The sequence below is a fragment of the Erpetoichthys calabaricus genome, chromosome 5 (genome assembly GCF_900747795.2).
Source record: "Erpetoichthys calabaricus chromosome 5, fErpCal1.3, whole genome shotgun sequence".
In the NCBI taxonomy this organism is placed as follows: domain Eukaryota; kingdom Metazoa; phylum Chordata; class Cladistia; order Polypteriformes; family Polypteridae; genus Erpetoichthys; species Erpetoichthys calabaricus.
Window position 1 is genome coordinate 125,453,422 of NC_041398.2, and position 20,760 is coordinate 125,474,181.

Below are 20,760 nucleotides of genomic sequence, written 5' to 3' on the forward strand. Positions count from 1 at the left end.
AAGTTTCTGACTCTTCTGGACCTTGCCTGAGATCACTGTTGAAGGATTGCTAAATAATTTAGTATTACTAATTAATGTACTCTTTTTGTATATGTGTTTTTATCTACTTTACTGAGGGCAAGTAAGAAAAACATTTCCATGAATCTGAATTTGTGCCATATGCTATTAAAGTAACTAACTAACTAAACCTACTGAAAAAATATTTTATGCTTAACACAAAGATTTGTAATCCAAAACATTTTTATTTTTGACTTTAAACAGAATAAATGTTCATATTGTAACATAAAAGACTGGGATCAAGTGCCAAGAAAGTGCAAGGCAAATGGTAAACAATATCTGCTGATATACATAGTACATGTAGTGTATATTATATATTAATCAGCTAGATCATCTTACTTACTGAAATGTTTATAGCTGGCCAGACTCCTATTATTCCAGCTTCATGTTAATTATCTTAGATGACATCTTTGTTGCATATTTTGCAAGTTACATCTACACATTTCAAATGCAGGAAAACTACAGTAAGCAACACATAACACAAATCATGATTTTAAACCAAAATAAATTATACAGAGATTCAATATAGCCTTATTTAACATTAAAACAAACACATGCTTCCAAAAATTACAATTCTTCCCCATATAACTTTTATTTTATGGTAAATCGGCATGCCTGTATATGTTAGCTGACCTTCACTCTACCATGATTAGATTGTATGTTTTATTCTAAAGAGTAAGTACCTTCTAAACTGTGACTTTGGACAACCTGTGGCTGAGTGTATGTTTTTATTTAACTAAACTCTTTCTCTTAACTGCATTTTTTTCTTAATTTATTATGCAATAATTTCCCAATTTCTACATTTATTGTACTAGTCATAATTATATTTAATTTTTTTTCTTTCTGTTTATGTACTGTATACATAACTGGGCCCTGAAATTCACTAGCACCATGTCCAAGGGAATGGTTCTTGTGTCACTAAAACTGATCGTAATTTGCATTAAACAAGCTTGAGAACGTTACGTATATACAGTATCTATAGATACAGTAAGGAGGGGGGGGGGGGGGGGGGACTGGACTCTGGTAATTAAAACATGTCAGACTCAATCTTGTTTTTGTTGTATTCTCAGGTCTTTACTTCAACATGAAAATAATCTCAATGGAGTTAAAAATGTCTTTCTTCATCAATTTTATTGATCATGTTGTCAAATACAACTGGCATAACTGCAAGTTTATTCCACAGCAATATCGCTTGAGCAAAAAGAACAGTCAATAGAATTCAAAAAACAGTTTAAAAAGAAGGGGGCTGTCTATTAAAGGTTTTATTTCTTTCATGAAACTGGAAATTTCAACTCAGTAAATATGTGGTTTCCCTTCCCGCTTGAGTAACGCTTCTGTTATATTCTCTTTTGCTTTGCTTGGTGTTAGGAGCTGTAAGTCTGTGTTAGCTAAGCTGTATTAGTTAGATGAGGATCATGTGCTACACTTTTGAACTCCTTCAAGCCAATCAGCCAAAATGTTCACTGTTTTGTTCACATATTAAAAATTCCCATTGATATCAGATCTTTCTTTTCAGAATTCATTTTAATTTATCACCAAATGTTTGCTTTCTCCAACTTTAAGCTGAGATACTTTATATTTAAAGCTTCGTGCATGTATATGTATAAGCTGGATTTCTTACTCTACTGCACTCCTTTCAGGTATTTTAAATTCACTACATCAGTTTTTATTAAGTTCCCTGCCATTTACGTCTGTAACTAACATATTATTCGTATTTTTATTCTCTAAAGTTTCTTCATGCTGGCAAGGCATGCAGAGTCACGGAGACCTTTAGCAAGAAGATTGATTGCCTTGACTTGTGGAGCTTCCAAAGTAAAGCTCTTGGAAAACAAGGCCAGTTTGGCTAACAGTGCTTGGACATTCTAAGATTAATGGGGTCTTCCGGTATCAAACACTTTATATTTTAGCAGTGCAAAAATCTGGAGACGGGTTCCCAATGTTTTATTTTTAACCCTTGTATGTAAAGAATGTATTTTTTCAAACATATAATAATAATAATAATACTAATAATAATAATAATGCATTTAACAGCGCCTTTCTAGACACTCAAGCACATATTACAAGATAATATCTTACATAAAAAATAAAATAAAACACACATATAATAATCAATAAAAAAATAGAATAAAACATATAATCAGAACAATTTAAAAGTATCTATGAAACTGAGAAGGCCGTTTTGAAAAAGTGAGATTTAACGTGTTTTTTAAGTAGAGATAAAGAATAAAGAGTCTGGATATAACGAGGAAGGGAGATCCAGAGCTGGAGAGCAGCATAACTGACCTCCCACGAAAAACAGGCAGCCTGAAGGGATAACAAGAAAGCCAGAAGTAGAAAAGCACAGTGACCGGGTCAGTATATAATCTTTAAGAAGATCTTTAAAATAAGTGGGAGCCAGATCATGGACTACTTACTTTGTAAGTAAGAACAAGAACCTTAAAGTCAATAAGGTACATTTCTGGAAGTTGATGAAGTTTGTAAAGATTAGGTGTAATGTGACTATGAGCCCTAGTTTGGCTCCATAGGCATGCAGCAGAATTTTGAATGAACTGCAGCTTGTTTACAAGTTTAGCTGGAATAAAAGACAATAAAGCATTACAATAGTCTAGCCTTGATGTGACAAACACATGAATCAGCGTCTCCGCTGCATGACTTGGACAATGAGAGACAAAGTTTTGATCTATTATGAAGGTAATAAAATGCAGCATGGGATATAATGTTAAAGTGAGACTGAAAAGAGAGAGTGCTTTCAAAAACAATACCAAGGCTCCTGACTTGAGGGCGTAAAGGAATAGGGGTGTCATTGATACAGATGTTAACATTTAAGAGGTACTTTAAGAGCCCACAAGGTGAATTTCAGACTTGGCACTATTAAGCTCAAGCTGATGATGCACCATCCAAAATTTAATATCAAGGATTGAACTAACAAAAGAGGATACATCATCTGGAACAGAGCCTAAGGAGGATCACAGAAGGATAGTCCAGCAAGACATTAACAGACCACCCACAAGGTATGCTGTCAGCCTAGAAATACATGAACAAAAACAGTTGAAAAGTGTTTATAGCTGGCTGGATGTGGGCTACACACAAAATGGAAGTTAGCAAAAATGGATGGTGCCTCACTGCACATAAAGCTATACTTCAGAGAACAGAGTACTACCTGATCATGAAAGTTTTCTAGTTCACTCATACTTCATTAAACCCATAAACATGTTTACACGCATACTTACAAAGAGATTATAAGTTATGGTTGTTAGTATAGCTAAAATAACAAGATCTACAAACTGCAGAGGGAAATGGTCCATTAACATCAGGATCTCATGGTCAGCCTCCATGCACATGGTGCGGGTGTGTTGCATATTCATCAGACATGGAAGACATGTGATGATAAACCAAATTTGAAGATCAGTTTTACATGGGCAGAGAATATTTATCATTATAGTAAACAGTACTCTTGATAATGTTGTTGTCTAGTGCCTTATTTTTCAATATATAACAATATCACAGTCCAGTATAATGTCATACCTGCCAACTGATATTATACTCTTACTGTCATTATTGTCTGCACAGCCATGACACTTAAAGACAATTTTACCAATCACCAAGCAATCTTAATTTTTTTGCAAATGGCTAAAGGGTTTCACCGTGGAACTCCAGCAGGGCTGGGCCACAATGCAGAAGCCACTCTGCACAATACTCCATCAGACTTGGATCTCAGAATGCCTAAGTAGCTCTATTTTTCAAGAGCTTTGATTATTCCAGGATCAAGCAATCCTCAGAGAATTTATATTCTCTAGGTTTGCTTCTCACTACAGTAGATATTTTTTCTTGCCTTCACTGCAGCTTCATTTGTAAGATATAAGCAGTTAATTTGGATACGCCTGAAAGATAGCATTTCATTGTTGATTAGAATGCGTATTTAAATTAATTATGCCTGTAACACTCCAGTGCTAAAATAATCATGCACAAGCTAAACAATAAAGAATAAGATAAATATGCCTGTTCAAAAATATGCCTTTGCTAATTCCGTACAATTGCAAAAAATAAAATTTCACATTTTTAGATTTATGGTGTAATATTCATCCATTGCACTTTTGTACTTGTCCATATTAAACAGCTCAAATGATAGAAATCATTACTCATTTTGAATATATTGCTTTTTCTGGTAATGGTTTTTTTAATCAGTAAACACATACTGAAATATGACATTTACATGTATTTTCTCATCCTGGAAACTGCACTTTCTTGGCAGTAACAATAGGAAAAACTTGAGATGTGGTAATCATGACATAAATTCTTCATATATCAAAAGTAAAGCCATGTGCTTTGTTTATTTCTATTACTGTTTGTACAGTATTTGAATGCATGGCAACAGAATATTTATAACCCTAGATAAAATGGAAACAAAAAATAATAACAAATAAAGGAAGCATTTTAGATATCGGGTGGCACGGTGGCGCAGTGGTAGCACTGCTGCCTCGCAGTTAGGAGACCTGGGTTCACTTCCCGGGTCCTCCCTGCATGGAGTTTGCATGTTCTCCCTGTCCTTGCGTGGAATTCCTCCGGGTGCTCCGGTTTCCTCCCACAGTCCAAAGGCATGCAGGTTAGGTGCATTGGCAATCCTAAATTATCCCTAGTGTGTGCTTGGCGTGTGTGTTCTGCGGTGGACTGGCACCCTGCCTGGGATTTGTTCCCTGGCACCCTGTGTTGGCTGGGATTGGCTCCAGCAGACCCCCGTGACCCTGTAGTTAGGATATAGTAGGTTGGATAATGGATGGATTTTAGATATCTTTATAGTAACAGTAGAATACTTACCATACATGGAAAAACCATGAAATGGAATAACACCTAAAAAGCGGAGAAGACAATAGTAAAAAAATATATAAATATATATATATATATATATATATAATAAAAAAATATAAATAAATAGTAAAACTTCCTAAAGTATATCAAAAATATTTGCTTTTAGAAACATCACTTAATAAATCTAAAAGCAAGCAAAATACTGAGCAATTTCTTTTCACTAAATGCTTTAACTATAATTTTTATAACCAGCCATACTGTAATGTATCAACAGAGGGTGCACAGGCATCATTTATTACCATTAGGTGGGTAAACAACAGCAAACTCTTCTATTCCAAGGTTACCTGGTAATAAAGTACATAAGGTAAATTCCAAATAAAATCAGAAACATCGTTATATTCAATACCTTCATGTAAGTGCAAAAAACATAAAAGTATAATGAAAAAGCATCAATATGTGAAGACATGACTTACTCAACAATTGAAGTTTGCTTTATCAAGTCTATTTAGGAATGAAACAAGAGACAGGAGATGCCAGGAGATAACACAACAAACCAGATCTGTGGGCCTTAAGGCTTAAGAGTCTCCTTAATTCACAACTAATGAGCAGCCAATAAGGTAAAGACACATTTTGTAAGCAAGGAAGTTTTCCATTTCCCAGGACTTGTATAGTACAGTAGTATATATAGTACTGTTAGTGCTCTGAGACATCCACGTGGAGCCTCCAAGCAGTCTATTTCTTTGGAGCAACAGTTAGCAAGAAGAATAAATTCAATGTGTATTTATGCAGGTGTTATGCATTAGGGATTCCAAGGTGGAGAAATCACAAAAAACACTTCCAAAACTGTCCACTAGAGGCAGATAGACCACCAAACCTAGGCTATATATAAGGCCATACACAAAATCTTTATAAAAAAAAGAGGTTTATTTTCACAAAATGCTCTGTTGCACAATGAAACTACTTAGAACCCAAAATACATAAAGGATCTGACTGAAACACAAGGCAATCTAAGTGAACAAGTCCCACAGCAAAATGCTAAGAGTTATTGAAATACAGAGTGACAGGTCAAAAGATATAATAGATCACAAAACGCACAAGGCAAAGCAAAAACACAGAACTCAACAAAACTCCCAAGCATATTCAAATGAAACCATCAAGAACTATGGAAGACCCTCTGAATTTATAGGATGGAGGGCAGCTCCTGACAGTGATTGGTTGGTGGCTCAACTTCTTGAGGAGCCACCCACAAAACACACGGAACATAACCTAGGCAGCTTACATATATAGGCACAATCAAAAACAAAGAATAATGCAAATAATCAACAAAAGTAACATTAACCTAAATAAAAGAATCAAAAATTAACAAAACAAACCTAAAACATGAATTTGAACACCAGCCATGGGGGAACCTTGGCTGAAACACAACAGCAGGGGCTCCTTGAAAAATGCATACATGCAATACTTAAAACATACTGTTTGCTGCATGGGGTGTACTTACTTTTTCACAAGAATGTATGCTGCTAGCTCTGCATTCATTCTATTTAACGGTGAAAATAATAGCATATTCAATAAAGACTTAATTTTTTTCGTTTTGAGGTAATGCTTAATTGACTATAACAATGCCCTGCGGTGATGTCCAATATTTATAGGGGTCATATTACACTGAATAAGAAGATCTCACTTTGAGTAAGAATGTAAATATTTACAAAAGGAAAATATTTCAAGGTGTGGATAGCATTTCTGCATATTAAAATTTAATCAGACTTTTCACTACCAAAAAAAAATCATAGCCTTTTTTGCATTCCTGGTTCATGTGGCAGAAATCAACACCAGAAGGGATGGCAGTTCACTATAGTAACCCACTCACCCATAAAGAGCCACTTTAGAAATGGTAAACTTAGAAGCAGGAAACAAGAATACCCACACAGACACAGAGCAACATGCAAAGTGGCAGCGAAAGGCAAGTAATAAACCCTGGGTCAATGGGACAATGAGAGAGCGTCCCTAAACTACTGTGCCACCGGAGCAGCACATAATTATAAAATCCAATACGCCATCAATCTGTTAATTATAAAACCCAATTCACCACAAATCAGTAACATAAAATCTAGTTTCTCCAGTAAAATTAAGCAGGGCTATATATTAAAAATTGCAACTATTTTTGTGAGAACACCCCTTCTTTAAAAAATGTGAAATATCCTTAGTATATTGTATGCACCTCTGGCACAAGATGCCTTCACATCAAAAAGAATAATCTGTCAGTGGCCTAGGTTCAAGTGTTCAGAGTCAAAGTGAAAAAAACTGAATGTGTACAATATATAAAGAATTGCAAGGTCAGACCTACAATAGTAGAAGTGTATCTACTACCTAAAAGGTATAAAAAATAAGTTGCATTGCCCAAAGTGCTTTGTTTATATCATCAGTTATACTTTAATGGTCATGACCTGTGTACACCTACACATATGTCCAAAGTAGACAGGTGTCTACTGCTTCACAGTTTGAACATTTTTGATTCTAATTTGTTTGTTTGTGTGTCATTTGCAAAGCATGCACTGTCAATGCAGACATACTGTATCTACAATGGCAGTTCTCCAGGCAAGTGTTTTTCTTTGCATCAGCTTCTGAATGATGTAAGTTTATTGTGCAGAGTGTGGATATACATAGTGTACATTAAAATTATAGTTTGGTCTTTAGAGGATGTATGAGTAGCAATGTGGTGAAGTAGAGAAATAACAGGAAAGGCATGGTAGAATTTAATTAAGTTCAGTCAATTATTAACACCTTGAACTTTCATAAAAGGAAATACTGTGAGACGGGGTATATGGTCTGGAGTGGAGAACTTCTTCTTTGTTAAGTAACCTTTTATAGTTTCTTTTCCTCTACAGGCACTGCATTGCTCATTTTTCTGGCATGTTCTTACAATGAGGTTGTATAACCATTATGATATAATGAATTTATAACAGAGAAAACTTATTTGATCTCAATAGCCATCTTGTTACTAAATGTATGATCTTTCATAAATGCAGATTTAAGAATCAAATGTGTTTAGACCATATTTATATTGAAAAAAAAATCAGTGTTTACCTCTAATGTAGGATTTTGGGGGAGTAGCACTGTTATACTTGAAATGTTCCAATACTGTTGTGTCCCGAGAAAAGCAAAGTAATACCTAAAAAATAAACAAATTTATGAACAAAGAAACACTCTTTAACTTACTATACTTATAATACAGTAGAACTTTAAGCAGAAATTGCTCAGTTAGTCAGGAATATTTTCTGTCATAACCATTTCCTATATCCACTTTCTTCAACTTGCAGTTACATGCAGTCGCAGTCAGCCATGTCCATTGCAAAGCACATTAACATATTTGCCTACCTGCACCTACGCACAGTTAATGTGGCTGATCCACATAATTGCATGTCACAACCACTCGCTGCAACATCAGGCTACTTCTGGCATCCCCCAGAAGGCTAAGGCCAAAAGTTAAGTGTCAAAAATCTGATTTAAAGAGAAACAGTCTTGAGCAAGTTGCAATGGAGATGTAATGGCAGCAGATTGCACTTCTGATCCCAAATTGCAATAACAAACTCTGGTGACAATGCACCACCACCCAGACCAGCTTGGGGGCACAACATCAACAGTATATATACATATATATTACGGTGATTCATTTTCTAAGGCAAAAAATAAAATGTAAAATTTTTGCAGGCTTTGCTTACGCCCCGAGTCTCAGTGATATAAAAGATATATATGCCAAATTTCAAGAAGATTGGATAATATTTAGAGGTTGCACACTTTGATCAGTTTTGTAAAAGTAGGCAAAAATACGATTTTTCAATGTTAATTACTTTTATTGGGAAAACTAGAAATCACAAACTTAAAATAATATTAAAACTAGACACTAAGATTAATAGGTAGTATGCAAAACATATGTTATATTAATCAACTTTGAACGATGCAATCCCTTCTTTTGTTCGCTTGGTGACGACTTTTCTGTGATGCTTGACTACCCTCAACAAGAATTGTTTTTGTTGTTCATGTCTGACCGATTCGTTAAACTTTTTTATCAGAGCAATTCCTCTTTCTGCGGTATCATTGACCACCTTAAGAGCGTTCACATGGCTTCTTAGAGAATCACTGCAGTATTCTGTCACATCGTGGATTCCAAACAATTCAAAAAACGTCTTTGTTTTATTAGTAACGAAATGGCTCAGGTCTTTTCATTCAAAAACTAGGTTTTTACCCTCTAATCGTTTCATTTCCTTTTTCTTTGCAGGTTTGGTTTCTAAATTTTTAGTCATATTTTCCTTTTCAGCCTGAGTAATACGTTCGTCCAAAAAAGCCAATCCTACGTTTGTTTCTGACAGATACCAAAGGTTTCTCTTAGCAACTGTGAGAGCACTTTTTTTGACGTCTGCATCTGGGTAAGTGCTCAGAAGCTGTAGCATATCCAAATCATTCTTTGGAGCCCATCGACTTACAATTGCCTCATGCCAAAAGCGAACATATATGAGGCTGACAAAATGTGCAACCCGTTTCATTCCTTTCAATTCTCGTTGAGGAATATTCAACTGTTTAGTGAAGAAGACAATTTTAAGTGCATATATTGCCTTTGCCATCCACCTTCCTTGATGCAGAGCCCCTGGGATCCTGAAACTGAATATTATAAATTTTACTAGTTTGAAATAAAAGTGATCAATGTGTGCAACCCCTAAATATTATCCAATCTTCTTGAAATCTGGCATATATATCTTTTACATCACTGAGACTCGTGGCGTAAGCAAAGTCATATGAAAATCTCATCTTTGGAAAAATGAAACACCCTAATATATATATATATATATATATATATATATATATATATATATATATATATATATATATATATATATATATATATACTGTGGCAGATGACCGGGGAACTTGCCCCACCAGGACGCCATCCTGTGATGGAAGGACCGGGGGAAGCGATATATTGGGGACAAAACCTCCCCCGGAACACAGGAGGGCAAAGCCCCTGGAGCACATCGGGGCTATGGACTTGGAACTTGGAAGCTCAGCCCTGTTGGGGCTTGTGGTCACCGCCAGGGGGTGCCAGGACAATCCCGTAACCCTGGACGGCAACACTACCACCACAGCAGGAAGTGCTGCCGGAAGAGAATCAAGGCATACCTGGAGTACTTCTGGGTGCCCATGCAGCACTTCCGCCACACCAGGAAGTGCTGCAGGAAGACCATCAACGAGCACCTGGACCACATCTGGGAACAATATAAAATCTATTCAAGGAGTTGGAGTCGAGAGTTAGAGGACAAAGCTTGGGGGAGAGGAGTGAAGGCGGCAGGAAAAGAGCAAGAAGATAGAGAATGAAGAAAGGCATTGTTGAGCACTGTTGAGATTTGTGCACTGTGAGTGTGCTGTAGAAGAGAAAGGAGCAAAATAAATGTGTGTGTTTTGGGACATTGTGAGTCTGTGTCTGTCTGTAGCTGGGCAGATTGTTCACAACACATACACATACACACATATAACATATTACATATAGCCTGAGTAATATGACATCACATAAGGAGAAATATGACATGGAAAAACCATCCTTGCACTTTTTACCTGTTGATTATAATTTAAATTGTGTTGCTAGAGACATTGAGTAGGATTCTGAATAGCACCAATATATAAAACTGAATTTTTGAAAGCAATCCTATAGACAGTAACAATTTTGTATAATAATCATGCACATCAATGATAGTGATATATGGGTGAATAATTTATTTAAATAGCAAAATCAATCTAATAAGTAGGTAAGATAACACCAAAGTAAACATGATATTAAATGCAAAACAATTTGTGCTTCTGTTTAGTGGCATTATCTAAAAACTATATATTAATATTGAACATGCCAAAAGTGGAATCAATAAAAGGTCCAATGCACCCTGCATTGAACATTAAATACAAAAATCACTTAAATACAACTTTAATGTCATGTTATTTATCATGTCGTCACAAATTCTTTACATCAGGTGCTATTTCCTTATATTTAAATGAATGGTATATACTAGCTCAGGAAGATTAAACTAAATACTTAGTGAGTTTGAAAACATGCCACCCTGGGTGTTATCTAATGAAAACACTGATAAGAAAAGAAATACACATCATAACAGATTAGGTTTATTTTTTAATAAGATGTGCATTTGCACTGCTGAAAACCCACTGCCTCAATTAGCAGTGACCAAATATGATGTGAACATTGGGTTTGTATCTATGGGTTTTATACACGACATATACCAGTATCACTATATTTTTTAATGTTTAAAAAAGCTGCTTCAGTTGTCATGGCAGTATAAGAGTCCAAGGCTACAGAGACACTCAGAATCCATGGCTACAGTCAGCTTTAAAACCATGATTACATTTGATCCACAGTAGTCTGAACAGGAAGAATAAATCAGCTATAAATAATGTACTATAAATGACAAAGGGCACTCAATACACAAAGTAATTTCTATACTTATGGCTTTATTATAAACAAATATTTTAAGCATTCATATATAAGCTGTTTTAAGATGGCATTTCATTTTAGAGGATCAAAATGATCAGAGAATTAATGAATGAATGGCAGAGGTGTGGTTAAAGGAAGTTTGGGACACCAAGTAATAATGTATGAAGAAATGCAACTTACTGGTGTATAGACTGTCCTCTTAGATGATGCATATGTGTAAATGGAGGCCACTTTTTGTTATGTGATCACTGAGATTTGAGTGAAAATTATTACAACATATTTCTTAATTAGTTTGGTTTGATCTTTCTGCAAGTTTTTTGTTATTATGTTTGATTGACTTGATATACTTTTCTGTGAGTTAAAGTGCATTACAACCACTAACCTTGGCAAAACAAAGCAGAGACTTTATACTGATATACATATTGGCCTATGGCAACTATGTCAATATTTTATTTGTTCTGTGTAAACCAATGGTGCTTTGCCTCTTGGACAGGGTGCCTTATATCTGTGCAGTCTACAATAAAATCAATAGACTATGAGGGCATTTTGTCAGGAAAGATGGCTCTCAGTTGCAGGTCATGGGTTGTTCAACAGAATAATGACCCCTAAACCTCACAAAAAACACCCAAAAGGAAGGAAAAGTAAACACTAAACTATATTGAATTGGCCTGCAATTAGATACAATCCGATTTCCACTGAATATCTGTGGAAACAACTGATACTTTCAGTTGGGAGAAGGAAGCCATCAAAGAAAACTGGCACAGTTTGGTCAAAAAGAATGGGCATATATACCAGTTGGACAGTGTAGAAATCTCTTTCAAAGGTATGGAAACAAAACAGTGGGGAGGACCCTGTCCGGCTCCCTACTCCTGACGTCACACTTCCCCCTCCCCTCAGCCGGCAGCCTCTCTCTCGGATTAGCACGAATATATCGCTCCTGCAAGCGAACTATGATTCTTAGAGCAATGAGGTAAGTTGCAAAATTAACCGGAATTTTCAAGCAAATTAAAGAAAAAAACCTGATCTAAATCTGTTAAGTAGTTCTCTCGTTCGCTAGCTAAGCAGAGGTAAGGAACGCCCCGAGGCTGGTGCATGAGTGAGGAGGGCCCCACCCTTCTCCCCTCAGCCCACTGTGTATCTCTCAGATTCGCGCAAACAAATTGGTACTGCAAGTGAACTATTATACATAGCGCAATTAGAAGAGTCGTTAAATCAACTGGAATGTTCAAGCAAATTACAGAAAAAAACCTGATCTAAATTTGTTAAGTAGTTCTCTCATGAAAAGCGGACAGACATACAGACAGATAAACATTAGATTTTATATATAGGGAGATATATACAGTACATATATATATTTTTTTTTTCCTGAGATAAAGAAACAACTACATATTTGCCATTGTGACACAGATGATGTCACTGATGAGGTGGTACAGTGGTCTGACTCAGAAGAAGTTTCGTTTTTTTTCTAAGGCCATCCAGAGGTTGGAATATTGGTGGAAGAAGTATGTTCAGCTTCAGGGAGACTACCTTGAAGAATCCTAATATGCCATTGTGTTGTACCACTGCCTTCCCCAGTAGGCTTACTTCCCACCAGACACCAACTGTATATACATATACATATACAATACAAACAGACAATATATATAATGACCTATAGATGGCACTGTCCATTGCCTTGAACCCAAACAAAGATCAGGAAAAGACTAGGGAAGATGAGACCGGGTGCTTTTATTGTAAAGAAAAAGGACACACACTACAGTAGGTAGTAAGAAAATAGAATCCTAAAAGCAACACTAGGTTTCCTAGACAGTTCAGTACTATAACTAATCAGAAGGCATGCCTACCGAAATTTCCAAATATGTATCACTGCACACACTCAATCAAAATACTTTTCATACCTGCTCTTAGCACCTTTGGCCTTCAATCCTCCGACCCTTCAAACTCTTACCAAACAGAACCTCTAAGACTCCAAGCTCTGATCTTATTATAAGTACAGCCATTTAAACCTCAGCCTGTTAGCATTTTCCAGGGGCACCTCTAGACCACTCAGAATTACTTTCAGGTCAAGAAAGTGTTTCCCTTCAGATCAGGGACACTAGGATTGGGTTCATCCTAGACTTAATATAAGACTTAAAGGGCCAGAGCACCCCTTGATGGAGTAAACTTTTACAATGCATTTGTATCTACTGTATATGGTCTGGGTCTATATTATACTGCACTTTTGTGTTTTAGTACAACTATTTTCGATTTTCACTGAATGTTACTTTGGGTTTTATTATAACTACATTTCTATAATATGTATAGTGCTCTGAATTGGAAAAGCATGCAATGTGAAATATTTATTCTGAAATTATAATTATTTTACTTTGTGTGCAGTCTGGATAAGGCCCCATCTTTTTGCCCTTGAAGTAAATAACACATCTATAGTCTAAAATTAACAAAAAGCATTCAACTTGGCTGTTAGTTCTGTTGTCATGCCAATTTTTAGCATTAAGCTGCACCTGGGTCTAATACTAGAAGCTGGCTGCATCCCATTTGCTGATCTTCAAATGATAACCACAACCAGACTAGGCCATTAAGTCCCTGAAAACCTTTCAACCAAGTATATGTATAATTAAGTTCCAGTTTCAGTTCCTCCCCTAATACTAAGCAAGAGTTTTAGCAGCCTACTGTGTCTGTCGGTTTTTAATACAACTTAATCACAGATTAATATTCTTAATTAAAATATTCCTTTGAATTCCATGTACTGTACATCCTTACACCTGTGTATTCTAGCTGTATTAGCAGTTGGAATCAGACCCAATGTGTACATCAGAGACTAAATAGCACAGAGTAGGTTCTGTATTTAATTAGAAGCCTGAGCAAAGTAGAAAACAAATTTGTTATTGAGAACGTTGTGTGAGCAGATTCAAATAAGACGTCATGCCACTGGTTTTCAAATGAGTCATTTCCAAGAAAAGAGTGGTTTGCTCTTTGCAGGTGAAATAAAGCAGCTACCCCAAGTCAAAAAGTTTAAGTACACTGGGGTGTTATTCATGAGTAAATGAAGAGGAGATTGTGATTGACCAACAAATTGGTACAATGGCATCAGTATTGTAGGTATTGCACAAAACAGTGATTGTAGAGTGGGAATCAAATTCTAAGGCTACGTCCACACTATTGACTTTTTAAACAAAAATTATCTCTATCCACACTGGTGGTTTCATGTTGTTTTCAGAAGAATTCCTATTCATACTGAAATGTCCGAAAACACATATGATATAGACTTTCAGCTCAACTGGGTATGCACGCATCGGCAGCAACTCCACAAAGACACTGTGTAGTGAAAAAGTCAGAGGTCCGTGAAAATCAGATTCCCATGTCCTTTATGCTCTTTCAAAATTATCAGTGCACACAGGACTTTGATTGAGCGTTCATAGCATAGAAAAAGAAAAATTCTTTAAGGAGTTGGATCAAACTGCCCCTATGTCACTTTAATGCCCTGATTACAGTTGAAAGTAGCAGTCTTCAGAACTGGCAGCAGATGCCTCGTCATTAAATGAAAACACCACATAAATTAAAGTGACAATTAAACAAAAAAAGTGTTTAGCTCTATGTGCTTGACAGGATTGATTATAAGCAGCCCATAGCAATTGGAGCACATCTTGTACCAAAATTAACTCAGTAAGGAAATATAGATAAGTACATACAGTACATAAAAAAACCATATGGTAATGCGCCTGTGTCTATATCATTACTTTACTGTACTGTACATTTGTGTGTCTCTCTCTGTCCTGTAATTTTGTGAGCTTGGCTGAATTCTACACTCAACCACTTTATTAAATGGTTCGTTATTCATTTTGCTTTGGTATGCACTCCTCCTTACTGAACAGATTAAGATTAAGTAATAAATATTTATTACAGGCAGTCAACTATTTACAATCTGATTTTCACTGGGCTCTGAATTTTACACTACAACAGTAACTCAGACGGCCACAGAATTTACTGCAAAACTGTACCTATCAGTAAATAATTTGCTTTTTATGCATGTATACAGCATTCAAACTCTATCAAATGCTATTTAGATGTACAGTCAGGTCCATAAATATTTGGACAGAGACAACTTTTTTCTAATTTTGGTTCTGCACATTACCACACTGAATTTTAAGTGAAACAACTCAGATGCAGTTGAAGTGCAGACCTTCAGCTTTAATTCAGTGGGGTGAACAAAACAATTGCATAAAAATGTGAGGCAACTAAAGCATTTTTTAACACAATCCCTTCATTTCAGGGGCTCAAAAGTAATTGGACAATTGACTCAAAGGCTATTTCATGGGCAGGTGTGGGCAAGTCCGTCGTTATGTCATTATCAGTTAAGCAGATAAAAGGCCTGGAGTTGATTTGAGGTGTGGTGCTTGCATGTGGAAGATTTTGCTGTGAACAGACAACATGCAGTCAAAGGAGCTCACCATGCAGGTGAAAGATGCCGTCCTTAAGCTGCGAAAACAGAAAAAACCCATCTGAGAAATTGCTACAATATTACGAATGGCAAAATCTACAGTTTGGTACATCCTGAGAAAGAAAGCAAGCACTGGTGAACTCAGCAACGCAAAAAGACCTGGATGTCCATGGAAGACAACAATGGTGGATGATCGCAGAATCATTTCCATGGTGAAGAGAAACCTCTTCACAACAGCCAACCAAGTGAACAACACTCTCCAGGGGGTAGACGTATCGATATCCAAGTCTACCATAAAGAGAAGACTGCAGGAAAGTAAATACAGAGGGTGCACTGCAAGGTGCAAGCCACTCATAAGCCTCAAGAATAGAAAGGCTAGATTGGACTTTGCTAAAGAACATCTAAAAAAGCCAGCACAGTTCTGGAAAAACATTCTTTGGACAGATGAAACCAAGATCAACCTCTACCAGAATGATGGCCAGAAAAAAGTATGGAGAAGGCTTGGAACAGCTCATTATCCAAAGCATACCACATCATCTGTAAAACACGGTGGATGCATTGTGATGGCTTGGGCATGCATGGCTGCCAGTGGCACTGGGACACTAATGTTTATCGATGATGTGACACAGGACAGAAGCAGCCGAATGAATTCTGAGGTGTTCAGAGACACACTGTCTGCTCAAATCCAGCTAAATGCAGTCAAATTGATTGGGCGGCATTTCATGATACAGATGGACAATGACCCAAAACATACAGCCAAAGCAACCCAGGAGTTTATTAAAGCAAAGAAGTGGAAAATTCTTGAATGACCAAGTCAGTCACCTGATCTTAACCCAATTGAGCATGCATTTCACTTGTTGAAGACTAAACTTCAGACAAAAAGGCCCACAAACAAACAGCAACTGAACGCTGCTGAAGTAATAATAATAATAATTCATTACATTTATATAGCGCTTTTCTCAGTACTCAAAGCGCTATCCACAAGGCCTGGCAGAGCATTAAAAAGGAGGACACCCAGCATCTGGTGATGTCCATGAGTTCAAGACTTCAGGCTGTCATTGCCAGCAAAGGGTTTGCAACCAAGTATTAGAAATGAACATTTTATTTCCAGTTATTTAATTTGTCCAATTACTTTTGAGCCCCTGAAATGAAGGGATTGTGTTAAAAAAATGCTTTAGTTGCCTCACATTTTTATGCAATCGTTTTGTTCACCCCACTGTATTAAAGCTGAAAGTCTGCACTTCAACTGCATCTGAGTTGTTTCATTTAAAATTCATTGTGGTAATGTACAGAACCAAAATTAGAAAAAAGTTGTCTCTGTCCAAATATTTATGAACCTAACTGTATATAGGTCAGCAGCACAAAAAGCACCATGGAAAGCAATTCTCTCTTCAATGCCTGCTAATATTGGAAAATGATTTTGTTTTTTTCTATGAAGCGTGACCAATCAGTGAATGAGATGATGTTATGAGTAGAGAATCCAATCAGGGATGAGCCACAAAATAGGCAAGAACCAATCAGAGTATGATTAGAATACCCTTTTTGCTTGTTCACACCAAACCGCTGACACTACGTTTACGAAAGTATTCTGCTTTGATGACCACTTTTAAGTCTTTTTTTTCAGGCATCAAAAACAATGGGGTAGTGAGGATGAAAGGCAAAAATGTAGACAAATGTATGCATTTTTAAAATAAAATGTAGTAGTGTGGCTGGGAACTAAGACAAAGCAAAAGTCACTAATCACGCTAATAACACATCCTTATCGATGGTGTAAGTAGGGTTCATGTAGCATGTCAGGAGTGTGTGAATTAACAGTACCATACGTAAAATACTCATTGAACTTATGTTATGTCAGGATAGTGATCTATCAGAATCAGGCATATTCTTCAATGCCTAATAGACAGATCTAAAATTAGCATTGACAAAATGTGTTTTACCTTACACGGGCAATGTGTGGACAGAGTACGTTCCTGGCCCTGATTTTATTAATATAGGTAAAGGAAAGGATGGGTTCAGGGAAAGCTTTCTTCAATCAATGCTGGAGAAATACCACTATTATTATTTTACTGAATAAAAAAACTTTTAAATATAGGAATCAGCCTGAGATGCATCAACACAGACACTGTGCTGTTGAAAACGACATTTTTAAGTTGTGAAATTCCTAATTAAAGCTGCCTGTACAGTATGTTCCCGTATCTGTTACTATACTGATAAGGAAAGAAGACTTTAAAACCTGAGGAGAGAAATGCTCATGTCCATTCTGCATCATCAGAAGGCAGAAAATATAATTAGCCAATGAACAAGAATTCTGCTGTCAATTACCCTACTAAACCAGATGAATTACATTCATATATGAACTGAACCTTGACCTGATCTTTCCAGTGTTGAACTGCTGCTTTACTCAACTTCTTACTCTCCTCTGGTCTATTTGCGATTGGATCTGTGTATCCATGCTTCTTTTGTTTTGAAGTTTACTGCAACTGCTTTGCTCCCATCTGCTTGCCCACTGAAAGCCCCCTCTCTTTTTATTTTTTGCACCTGCTTGCTCACCCTTAGTGTGCAAGTTTCTACCTCTATGCTAAACTGTTGATAACTAATTGCTTGTTTTCTAAAGTGGCTGGTACCCACTTTATCTCTTAGATTTAATTGTATTTTAATACATTATTTATCATGCCATCAGAAGGTGCCAGAGAATGTTACTTTTAAAAGTAACTTAGTCTCATTACTCAATAAAGTAAAAAAGTAACCAAATATGTTATATAGTTACTTATTATAAAATGTAATGTGTTACAAACTGTATGTTACTTTTGCATTACTTTTTTTACTTTATATGAAAAACTGCATATTTCAATGCCCAGCATTTGTTATTAAATTCTAAGCCCATATATGAACCTTCATGAAGCTGAGCAGAAACAAAGCCACATTTAATAATTTTCTTGTGTTTTACAACTACATTTAGTTCTTCATGTGCTGTGAAGTAAATAACATCCATCCCCATTTTCCATCCACAAGATGAGTTGCTGTGCCACCTGCTCACACTGTACTTGTCAATATCAACAGCAAATATCTGGATCAAAACTAAATAGACAGTTATTTATAAGTTTCTGTTACTGTTGCATACAACGTTTCTGAATGGTTATGTAATTGAGAAATGCAAATGACCAGCATACAATGTTTGGACACTACACACATGCTTAACCTCTCCCTTAATAGCTGTCCTTAAATGTTGTAGCATGCGGTTGGCCACGCTGGAAGGACCGGGGAGCAAGTGTGTCCAGAACATTACCTCCCCCAGAGTTTTAGGTGGCAGCCCCACTGGGTTGTAGCGATGCCTCTGACTCCCTCAGGGCTCTTTGGGAGTTGGAGTTTGGTGCAGCCTTGTTGGGTATCTGTGTGTGCCACCAGGGGGTGCTGCAGCAGGATCTGCTAAGACTTAATGGGCAGTTCTTCCACCACACCTGGAAATACTGCCGGAAACTAGGCCATCAAGCACCTGGGGTACTTCTGGGTGTGTTATGAAAGGAGCCAGCAGCCACTATTCAGAGGACCAGAGTCAGAAGGAGGAAGACAAAGCCTGCCGGGAGGAGTGGAGGAGAAAAAGAAAAGAAGAAGAGCATTGTGTTGATTTGTGCTTGTGTTATTAGACTGTGCTAGGCTTGTGGGAGATGGGGAAGGAGTTTCCCACGAGGAAAAAGAAAAAAAAATCGTTTGCACCTTGAACTTGTGTCTGTCTGTGTCTGGTCTGTGCGGTGGTTTCCCCTCTGAAGGCCACAATGTCCAGAACACACGTGTGAATGATGTCGCACTGACAAGCAGCAGGCAATGTTTTTGTGAAAAAAAGGCCATCCTTCCTTGAAATTATTCAGCAATTTTTTTATATTTTGGAGCGGTGGGAATAAGCTTCCACTGTAATGCAGGTTTTTTTGTAACACAGGTATTTTTACTTCAATAAAATAAGTATTGTGTTAGGCGATTCTTTACTTTATGAAGTAATTTGACTAAGTAATGCATGTTACCCCCAAAACTAGTTATGTTGCATGTTGTTGGACATTCAAGTAAGAATTTCACTGTACTTTGTACACTTGGCAATAAGGCTACTACCACTGCTGCTATTACTACTACTACCACTACAACCTCTGCCATGTGCAAAAGTTCGCTGATGACACTGCTATCGTGGGCTGCATCAGGAATGGGCTGGAGGATGAGTATAGGGACCTAATCAATGACTTTGTTAAATGGTGCGACTCAAACCACCTACAACTGAACACCAGCAAAACCAAGGAGTTGGTGGTGGATTTTAGGAGGCCCAGACCCCTCATAGACCCCGTGATCATCAAAGGTGACTGTGTGCAGATGGTGCAGACCTATAAATATCTGGGAGTGCAGCTGGATGATAAATTAGACTGGACTGCCAATACTGATGCGCTGTGCAAGAAACGACAGAGCCGACTATACTTCCTTAGAAGGCTGGCGTCCTTCAACATCTGCAATAAGATGCTGCAGATGTTCTATCAGACAGTTGTGGCGAGCGCCCTCTTCTACGCAGTGGTGTGCTGGGGAGGCAGCATTAAGAGGAAAGACGCCTCACGCCTGGACAAACTGGTGAGGAAGGCAGGCTCTATTGTTGGCATGGAGCTGGACAGCTTAACATCTGTGGCAGAGCGAAGGGCGCTCAGCAGGCTCCTATCAATTATGGAGAATCCACTGCATCCACTAAATAGTATCATCTCCAGACAGAAGAGCAGCTTCAGCGACAGACTGCTATCAATGTCCTGCTCCACTGACAGATTGAGGAGATCGTTCCTCCCCCAAACTATGCAACTCTTCAATTCCACCCGGGGGTGTAAACGTTAACATTTAACATTATACAAAGTTATTGTCTGTTTTTCACTTGCATTATTATCATTTTTTAATTTAATATTATTTATTGTATCATTATGCTGCTCCTGGAGAATGTGAATTTCCCATT

At 37.1% G+C, this 20,760-nt stretch overlaps 1 protein-coding gene across 1 annotated transcript in view; it reads right to left on the minus strand.

Annotated features, from left to right (window-relative positions):
- The window catches only part of tbc1d19 (TBC1 domain family, member 19), a 168,427-nt gene that overhangs the window by 25,521 nt on the left and 122,146 nt on the right, over nucleotides 1-20,760 (minus strand). The window contains exons 14-16 of the mRNA XM_028802001.2: nucleotides 7,948-8,032; nucleotides 5,163-5,207; nucleotides 4,873-4,905 (exon numbers count right to left, since the gene is read on the minus strand). Coding sequence (XP_028657834.1) covers nucleotides 4,873-4,905; nucleotides 5,163-5,207; nucleotides 7,948-8,032 — 163 coding nt within the window. The remainder of the gene's footprint in view (nucleotides 1-4,872; nucleotides 4,906-5,162; nucleotides 5,208-7,947; nucleotides 8,033-20,760) is intronic.